General features: G+C 39.3%; 1 protein-coding gene across 3 annotated transcripts in view; it reads left to right on the top strand.

Moving 5' to 3' along the window:
- Positions 1–9,774, top strand: part of CMC2 (C-X9-C motif containing 2) — a 32,305-nt gene extending 22,531 nt beyond the window's left edge. For all 3 annotated transcript variants that reach the window (XM_006027423.3, XM_014521693.2, XM_014521691.2), the window contains exons 3-4: positions 4,311–4,382; positions 9,326–9,774. In XM_006027423.3, coding sequence (XP_006027485.1) covers positions 4,311–4,382; positions 9,326–9,400 — 147 coding nt within the window. In that variant the 3' untranslated portion in view covers positions 9,401–9,774. The remainder of the gene's footprint in view (positions 1–4,310; positions 4,383–9,325) is intronic.
- Positions 9,775–10,223: the final 449 nt, after the last annotated feature.

Genomic DNA, 10,223 nt, shown 5'->3' with positions numbered 1-10,223 from the left:
GGTGGGGAAGCAGCTGTGGTGGGAGCATTCACTCTTGTTGCAGCCCTTGCCGGTCTGACCCTGCATGACATCTGGAAACAGAGGCCTGCAAAGTGATGGGAACTGTCCCACACGCCTCTTTTCAGGAGGCATGGCAGAGTTGAATTGAGAAACAGGTAGAGTAGAAAAGCATGCTTGCCAGCATTATGTTACACAGGCAGGTGCACTGTTTCAGCTCTTTCCAGTTCAGCTCCAGTGTGCCTCTTGACAATAGAGATGTGTGGGGCAGTTCTACCTGGTGGCAGTGGCATGTCCCTCCAAGCTGCTGCCACTTTGGGATGTAATTGCCTTGCGTGCCTGGGTTTTCAGGGGGCACGTGGAGCCCCACTGAGAAGGAACTGTAGCAGAAGTAGTGTGGCTGCCTGTATAACGTAATGCAGTCAGACACGCCACCACTGCTGCAAGTCCTTTCGGTTGGGCTCTAAGGTGTCTCTTGAAAACCAAGGTGCATAGGGCAATTTCACCTCACAGCAGGTTCTCATCCTCTGTCATTGCAGTCTGCGGAAACACATGGGTGTAACTTCCTCCTAATGCTTAGCTCCCTATCAGTATTTTTTTGTACAGACCTCTAAAGCCAGACGTAGGAGAGATGGATCTGAAAGCACAGGAAGTGGGTCTTGGAGAGTGTGCTTAGAGACAATTTATGGCCATTCCTTTCCTGATTCACTTTTTTTTTCTTTCTTTCTGCTCCTAGTCAAGGGCTGATAATATTCATAGCCTCCAAACTCCTTTTGGTTTTGTATTTATTCTCTCCCTTGAATTACGTTTTGCTAGTCTGGGTTTCTTCCTCTCTGATTCTTTGGTGTTCCCTTTCTTTCTGAATCCACTCCCTTTCTTTCATCTGGCTCTTGCCTTTTACATAAATAAATGCATGATTCAACTAATAGAGTGTTTACATGTTGCTATGTCAGCTCTACCACCCTGCAAGTATCGCCAGCTTCCCTGCCTTTTTTGTCATATAACTTTCTCTGTTCTTTCTTCCCTGTACTTTCTTCTCCATAAATAGAGAATCAACTTCCTGAGTTAGTCCACAAAACCTCACTATTTGCACTTCTTGAAAATGTCTTCTGAAGGCCCACTCCTTCTATGGTGCCAAAAAGAAGCAAGCACGCAAACAAACAAACAAACAAACAGGAAACCCTTTTATTTGTTTATATAAATAATAAACATTATTTTTATAAGACTATATTAAAATCTTTGGTATTCTGTCATATGTTGGCCTTGGGCGAATACAACTACACGGCTTTATTGATGTCTTCCCCTACTGCCTTGTGACTCTGATCTTTGCATCTGAAATTAATCTGTAAGGTCCTTGGGACAGATCATGTTTTATCTCTGTTGCAAGGCACTTATTCATCTCGTACAAGGTGCAAAAATAATAATACACACTGAGGTGACATAATCCATTGATTTTTATTCTGGGATTACCTTGATTTAAGACTGTTTATATGGAAAGTATACATATCTTTTCATATTATATCTTTGCTAAAATTTTTAACTAGTGTGGACACTTGACATGTATTGCAGTACGCTGCAGAAGCCAGCTCATCCAATCCATAATTTTTTTTAATGAAGTTTTTCCTGTTTCATACCACCTTAAATGTAGTAACTGCAAAAGATAACACTTTATTACTAAATTGGCAGATTTCCTAGAATAGAAGTTGTTGAATCTGTCTACTTGTGTCTGCACAGAAGTGTTTCTGTGCTATTTGATTAAAAATAGTTTGGGTGTTCCTACAGCAGAAAAAAAATGATTAACACTGATTCTAGACATGCAATGCTTTAAATAATAAAAAAAAAAAGTAGTAGGAGATTGCTGTTTTTGTTGGCCTTTGATTTGTTGAAATTGTTAATTCAGCAAGGCCAAAGCCTATGCAAGGTAATCCGTAGCATTCTAACCTGCTAATTGTGTGTACAGACAGCAGGGGTGGCCAAACCAGGGTTTACAAGCCTTGTGCTGTTCCTGGGCAATTTAAATTTGGCTGCTGAAAAAAGTCATTTAATGACAAATTATTTGAGCTGGGGTCCTGTGGGGGATGCACATCTTAAATCTATTGTGTTCTGCAGCTCTTAGCCACAATCATATTCTTGTGGCTAGAAGGGTTAAGATGTTTGGCCTCCTATGACATAGTATGACTATATTTACATACTGTATAACTTGGTTGTTGTCCTCTAACTAAATCTAAACAGACACCAATAAATTAAAGTATGTTTCTATACTTGCATCACCTGACATCTAATTTTTAGTCTGTTAAATGTCTCTAGTGCTTTAATACTGCACTCCTGTACAAAGAAAACTTGCATCCTTACATGCTCAGTTTATATGTTAAATGTTTGCCCATTCATGGTGTTTGCTGTTGTTAAATTTTACAAGTCAGGCAGATTGTAATATTTAGCCTTATACAGACTTTGGGGATCCAATTCAGGGATATTATACCTGCAGCTGCAATGCATGATTGATTTTTCTGGATGTTTGTTTGGGGTTTTTTTGTTCCCCCCTCTTTTGTAGAGAAGTCTACAATCAATGTTTTCTTAAACTATTTGAGAGGAGTCAGGCTTGACTAATGATATTTTTGTGATTCCTAATTAATTTAATCCTGTAACAGCATGAATGACCAGCGTCTTGCAGCGCAACTAACCACATATTTACCGAATCTGCAAGCATTTTTGTTCCCTTGAATGGTACCCTTCCAGTTCTAGTGAATTAACTCTGTCTGACTTTCAAGTGAGTTTCTTATCTAGAAACACTGTGAACTATATAAGAATTGCCTTTAGGTAGACAGTGTGAGTGAATGACGGCATTTTAAATGCTCTGCATGAATATCTGTTCTCTTCAGGTTGAGGAGAGAGCTAGCTTGCTGCAGCTCATTTTTAGTGCATTTTTGGAAGAACGGAGTAGGGCTGGGTGGGAGTTCACACCAAAATTAATATGCAAGTAGAGGAGGCTGCTATTATATTAAGAAATGACTGCTAGCTAAAATGGAAATGTTTTCAAACAAGACTGGCTTGCATAGCGTACAACTGGGAAGAGTGACCGCTTATTGCATGCAATTGCTGCAGTATGTGTTGTCATCTGATGCCCTTTATAAAGTAAAGTTATAAACAAGCTAATAATAGGACCACTACAGTTAAGTATCTGTCAGCATCTTCATTAAGCCAGTCCTATTTTCAGGAGTTTGTAACTGTGCCATAAAAATGTTCTATTGGCCCAAATTCTCTCTTGCCTAGAGACGCTTCCAGCCCTTATTTGTATAAATCCGTGTGTCTGCTTATATGGTAGACGAGCATAAATAAGTTTGCCTCTGATGAAAGTAGAAATAAGAGAGTTTTCAATAGCTTAGAGTTCTTCACTCAAAACTACTTTTTGTAAAATGAACGATCAACCTGATATATTGAAAACAATAAAACATAATATATGTTGAAAATTGGAATTGAAATGGGAAAGCTTTACCTCAGCATAGCAGAGAAGCTAAATGAATTATTTGCATTGGTGTTCACTGCAGAATACTGGCCTAGATGGATCATTGGGCTGACCCAGTATAGCACTTCTCATGTCCTTATCTACTGACCAGAGTAGATTCATCTGATTCACCAAGTCCAGGACTTGAAAAATTAGGGCTGACCTAAACTGTAGTCAGGGATTCTGTACTCCCTGATTTGGGCTGTCTTCATCTGTGTAATACCAATCTGTCAATATAGCCACTTCACACATTTTGGACACCGAGTGCGTTCTTTGTGCCACTTGGAGGTGCATGCAGTTTGGTCTGAAATTGTAGTGCCATGTCTGTGTTCAAGAAAGGTAAGTACAAACTGCTGCTGTCCTGGAGATTTGAGCACATCACCTCCAGGATGGTGCAGGCCTCTCTGGAGTCTCGGAATCAGAGGAGTTACCTTACCCACGTGAGCCGCTCCACTGGAGATAGATGTACTGTTTGTGTATGTCAGTATTGTAGGATTGGCCCCCAGGTTAATAAATGTGTGAGCTCTTAAGTTTGGGTCTGTCCTCAGTTTGCATATCTAAAGTCTGATTCTACTGTTCAACACCTTCGTCTCCAGCAAAGTTAAAAGCAGTTGAATGGGCAGCAAAACATCTGAAGGAAGTAGCTTTGGCTTTCTGGTTTTTCAGCATCATTTTTTTTTTAAGGTGGCGGGGAAAGGAGAAAGGGAAGGAAGATTAGAAAACAGGTATCATTTCTAATAAATTAATGCTTTGTAAACAAACTTTTGAATGATGGTAAATTGTTTTTCTCTCCCTTCCTCTACATTCCTAGCACAACTTTCTGAAATTTTTTGGCCATTGCAACGACATTGACCGGGAGATGCGGAAATGTTTAAAGAAAGAGGTAAGTTGTTAATTTAAAAGGCAAGTCTTAAAAAGTTGAAGTTTTTTAAGGTTATATTAGAGTGAGTAGTGACAGTACAGATTCTTTAGTGCAATAAAAATATATAATTAGCTTGTAATGTTGCTTCCATCCTGAATTGGACATGGGTGAGACTCAAGCCTACATTCCTTGTGAGAGAGGCCTGTTGTAGGTGTGCATAGTGAGAGACACGGTTGAGACCCAGCTGCACAGGTAAGGTAGAGTAGAGGCCTCTCTGGCAGCCTTGTTCTAGTAATTAATTGTATGGGCCAGGTCCTGGAAATGGATAATTGTAGGCAGGTCCCTGAGCCCCAAAGAAACTTGCTGAAGTCAGCATAGCTCTTTAAGGTTTTTGGTGTCTGCCTGTGCTGATCTTGTTGCTCCATAAGTGGCCTTGCTTTGATACTTTTTTAGAGAGATCCAGTTAAAGCACTTGTCAAAACTAGAAAATACATTTTTACAACATCTTGTACAAAACAAGGGAACGATCTGTCTTTTTTACCACCTTTCACTTGGGTGTAGCATAAAGGAATTGCTCAGAAACATCTCTGAATCAAAAATACAGAAATATTTCTTCCTTTTCTGTATAGTCCCCCTGGTCTTTTAGTATTGATTGGCAATCTTGCTGTTGCATAAGTGTTTTGCATTCTGTTGGTCCCTCTTCAGCAGAAATGTTAATATAGCCTGAGTGCACGCCATGTAGACAAAGACTACTTGGCGTGATATGTTAATAAGCAGTGCCATTCCACTCCTTGTGCGTGTTGGTTTTTAAACATTGGCCAAAGATTTCCTGTGAACCCAAAATTAGACAGGTATCTAAAAATCTGTTTCCTTGCACAGTAGTACTAACAAAATCAAATGCAAAATACAATTTTGAACTTGCAGTAACAAATTCATATTCCACTGTTGTTTTTAAAAAAAAAAATTGGAGTAAATGCATCTTCCCTTTTTCATAGGACCACAATGTTTGTACATTGCCTAACATAAATGGCAGTGGTTTAGTTCTGTTGGAATAGCACTTAATGTGAGAAGTCTCCCTAACTGCAGTGAAACTCTTCAGTGAGTTGCTGAAGTGGACTCTTAGATGATCCTCTAGGTATAATGTTCCTGCTAAGCTCTCTGCTTATTTGCAGCATTGCACTGCAGATGCAAGAAAATGGTAAACTTGACTAAACAATTAGAAGATTGAAGATATGTGGCAAATTGTCAAATGGGCTATAAACTGATCTTTAAGCCTGTAATTGTCATTCATGTGATACAATTGATGCATGCAGCATTTGTGTGGAGTGGTAGTGTCTGTTTACATGGAGTATTGTGCACACAGTTGCAGATGCCAAATTGGCAGCCAGAATCTGAAAATAAGACTCTGAATTCCTAATGCTGGACAAATAATGTTTGCTTTTCATTATCAGTCAAGTTGCACTTCATCAGCTTTGACTCAAATAGCTTTATACTACAGTTTGAAAAAATGGGAGAGGGCGGAGGGGAGGGGTTAAATGTTGAATGTAAAAATCTTTGAAAATGGTATGCTGATCGCCTTCCTGTATAGTTATGATTATTTTTCTTTCATTGGAATATTCACATATTGCATTTCCTGGAAGTTTGTGTGATATCTACTTCTTCAAACTATGACTACAGCGATATAAAGGCATCACTGTAAAGTCCCTGGAAGGACCAAAGGCTTACTGGAGTAGTTGGGTAACAATTTTAACATATTTTTTCTAAACAGAGTATGTGCTACAGTTTCAGGTGGTGAATATAAATGGACAGCAGGAGGGCATAGAAAACCAGCTGGCTGAAGCAGCAGACTCTAAAGACTATACCAGAGATGGTTTTCTTTTTTGTTCCATATTATTGACATCTGGCAGTTGTGGTTTTGTGGGCTTTTTGGCGCTCAAACCATTTATGAATTCTTCTATTGACTTCTTTCTCACTTTAACTTGTACTCTGTCATTGCAATAATGTCCAAAGCAAACAATTTTTGCTCCAGAAAGTGTGTGAATCAGAAGCCTATACTAATAGGGGAAAATGTAACCTTTCATCAGGTTTTGCTTTTTAAGCAAAAATACAAATACAAAGTGGCAGGCAACCAAATATAGGCAGTGTGCTATGTAAAAAGCCAACACTGAATAAAGTATTTGCCATAATATTCTGCAATGTGGGAAAAGTACAAAGGTTCAGTTGATTTCAAGTGAGGTGTGGATTCACCATAGCTGGTTATAGTAATCTCATATAAAATTTGAACAGAGATCTGCTGAAGTAGGCCTCAGTTAATTTTTCAAAAGAGCTTTCAACTGTATCCTAGTTAATAACTTGCCATTGGCTTTTCAAAATGTAACTTATCTGGTACTGGTCTTCCTTCACTTAGGAAGCTGTGTCCCTTCAGACCCCCTCACATTTTATAGAAGAGGGAAAGTACATCTTGTGTAAGGGGAAATCATGTGTAAAGTGGGATTTATCTGCTCAAATACCACTTGCATGTAATAGTCTCTCAGATAGCATCAGTCTGACATTTTGTAGATATAAATGCACTTTGCTTTAACCACTTCAATCAGTCCTATTTTGGGGAAGCTAAACATTTTTCTAGTAAGAGGTAGTGTAGCATTAGCTCTGAAGCTAGGTTCTGGGAGAATCCTTCTTAGGACAGCATCCAGAGAGAACTATACATTTTTTGCCCTTGATACTTTGGTGTGTGGTTAAATCACATGCACGTGCTTTCCTTCAGGTCAGGAGTTACTTTCATTTGAAATCTAGGGCAAAGTGTACCTTGACTTAAATTTCTTTAGATCTCAAAAGGATTTAATGTTAGGAAAAGTAGTAATATCAAGCCTAGCCGGAGCTGAGAGAGATGCACAGTTCAGAATATGGGGCCCCAAGGTAAGATCTTTACACATTGTTAACTAAACAAAAATGTTTTGAAGTCTGCCTGACAAGATAACTGTAGACTTAGATGATCTGTGTAGTGATTTCTGCTGTATAATCTTCATGGTATAGAGGAGCTAAAAAGTAAAGCTTAGGCTAATTTGCAGTCCTGTTGATCCAATTTTAAAAATATATTGGAAATATGTAAATATCTGTAAGCTTCTGTAGCCGCAAACTAATTGTTTGGATGTTAGAAAAGCTTGTGAGAGCAAGCAGTCATTCAAACGATTAATGTTTCCCTCTTTTCCCCCGTCCCCTACCTCTTACTTCCCACAAAACCCTTAATAAAAAAAGAAATGGCTTGGGTCCATTGATAAAAAGCAGAGGTAGAAGAGAGCTATTAGGTCATCTAGTCCAGACTTGTGCTCATGCAGGATTGTAGCCAGCAGTGCATCTTTAAGGCCATTGTCTGGTCTAGTTTTGAATGTCTCATGGGCAAGAATTTTGACCGTCTCCTTGGCAGGCATTGCACAGCAGTCTGTCTCCTGTTAGGTAACTTCCTGCTTTGAAGACATTTGTCTTTGTTCAGCTCAAGATTTCCAGTCATAATTTTGATTCTGTTGTGCTCCTCTAGTCACCCTAAATGTTCTCCCCCAAAAGTGCCGTGTTCGTGTTTTTTGAATCCTCGTAGCTACCATGTGTGGCCTTATGACTTTGCTACATCACACTTCAGTTCTAATTTCTTTCCCATAAATCAGTGCTTGAGTCTTCCATCCCCAATTCTTTAATTTGGGACAGCCTTTCTCTTCTGGGGTACAGGGTATTCTAGGAGTGTTGTGTGAGTAGCTGTGCATGGGGTTCACTTAAAATGTGAATGAACCCTGGAATGCAACAATCTTGAGGATGCAGTTGTGTATTAACATAAATTGTTACCTGATTTTTACTATGCCTTGTCCACTTTGGAGTTAGTCTTTAAGACTTCCTGTTCTGGACAGCCTCTGTATCTGGGTTGAGTGTGCCTTTTGTGTATGTATTCCAGATTGCACAACTGTATAGAGGTTATTTCTGGCTCTGTCCAGACCATGGGCAATTCCCTAGGCTTCTGGCAGGGTCATTGTAGGCTAAACACAAGGTTTTTACTGTCAGGTTGATGAGATTCTGTTATAATAAGGCCCATCTTGGGAGGAAGGTGGCTTGCCTTTAACTTTCAGAATGAGCTGAGGGATTGCTCAGCCCATGAGCCACTAATGGCACGCTTATAAGCTATGAATGTCTATAGCAAAATGCAACAGCTTTGTTCTTTCATGTTCCCTTTTCAGATGGGAGATCAATCTACATGGACCAGAAATGTACATAAGTTTCATAAAGAAGGCAGGGCAGGGTGGCACTTTAGGAACTGACTGGTTCAGAGAGGTGTAGCTTTTGTAGGTGACAGGCTACCTTAGATGCTGAGAATGGGGTTGCAGAAAGCAGGTGTTCTCAGTAAAAGGGAATTTAAAAATGGAGGATAGTGGGAGGGAGGCACTGATGAGACAGGCAAAGGTGGATTAAATAGGTCAGTAGATAGACACAAAGCAATTAACCCACTGAGGGATTGAGGGATATAAACTATAGATTATGAAGAGGACAGCTTTGTGATCCAGATACATGCCATCCTAGACTGACCATTTAAATTAGACTGGCCCAGTGCTCTGGAACTGGGCTCAGATGTTACACAGATGAACCACCTGTGTGTTTTAAGGAGATGTGAACCAATTACAACTTTATTGTATGCAAGATGGCTGGGTAGTTAGCTTCCTCCAGGAGCCTCATATCCTCAAGTCTGTCTACAATTATGTTGTTGTTAAGTCTCAACATTCATGCCAGCCTGCAAAAATAGCCTTTTTATTATGAAACAAATGTTAATTTCAAAGTATATTGAGATGATAAAACAAAAAGAGCAGGTTCTTTTGTCACTGCAAAAATAACGTCTGTCAAGCAAAGACATTGATTCCCTTCTTGAGTGATAAACCCACTCTGCATTTTAAGTATAATGACATTTTATTTCCCTGTCTGTCTTGCAGTATGAAGCAAACAGAGCCAAGAGCAAGGCACATGCTGAAGTAATGCGACAGAGACAGAGACGGACTGAGAGTTGAACTGTGTGGTAGCTGGACAACTATACATCATACGGAAACGGCTGAAAGCTGAAGGAGTGTTTTATTTTGTAGGCACTTGGATATAGAAAGCTATTTATTCAACTGCTAATGTTTATAATAAAAAATTGCTGAAGTTTACACTTCCCACTTTCAAGATACTAATTGTTTAGTAAGAGATTTAGTACAATGCAATTAACATTTCTGATGTTTGTAGTATAAATAAAGGTGTCGTGATTTAAAAGGAAACCAAGGTTGCTGCAAAATAAGTGTGTATTCTGTTGTCGGACACTGACAGCAGGCTGAGCAATAACCTGGGATATTTAAGTCAAATAAAGTGTCTCCAAAATCTTTCTATCTGGGGCTTATCTCTGTCTTGTTGTCATTCAATACACTGTATATGTTCTATTTCTTTTTTTTTCCTCAACCCTCCAGCAGGAAAAAGTTCATATTCTTCCAGTTTTGTAGTTGTAATTTTGTAGTTTCAAGGTTCTCTGGACCGGTGTCCAATCCTGCCAAGAACAGCTTGAAAAGTGAGGGCATGTCTATATGAGCAAGCTATTGTGGAGTTAAAACGGGTGTGAATTTTCAGAGCACAAGCTGCTACTCACTAACACCCCACGGACTCTGTTGGTATGAAGAGTGCTTTTGTGCAGTGTAGCTTGCTTCATTTAGGACATGTAGTAAGTTATCAGAGATGCTTCTCATGCTAGTTGTAGACTGAGTTGCTTTGTGCTGACCTGAGCATTCAGGATCAATAATTAATAACACAAAAGTTATTAATTCCCTTTCCTGTTTAAAAGAAAAGCTTCATCCATGGTGCTTT

The sequence above is a fragment of the Alligator sinensis genome, unplaced genomic scaffold (genome assembly GCF_000455745.1).
Source record: "Alligator sinensis unplaced genomic scaffold, ASM45574v1 scaffold119_2, whole genome shotgun sequence".
NCBI classification, from domain to species: domain Eukaryota; kingdom Metazoa; phylum Chordata; order Crocodylia; family Alligatoridae; genus Alligator; species Alligator sinensis.
The sequence above is the reverse complement of the archived record's forward strand: the minus strand, read 5'-3'. Positions and strand labels throughout refer to the sequence as shown.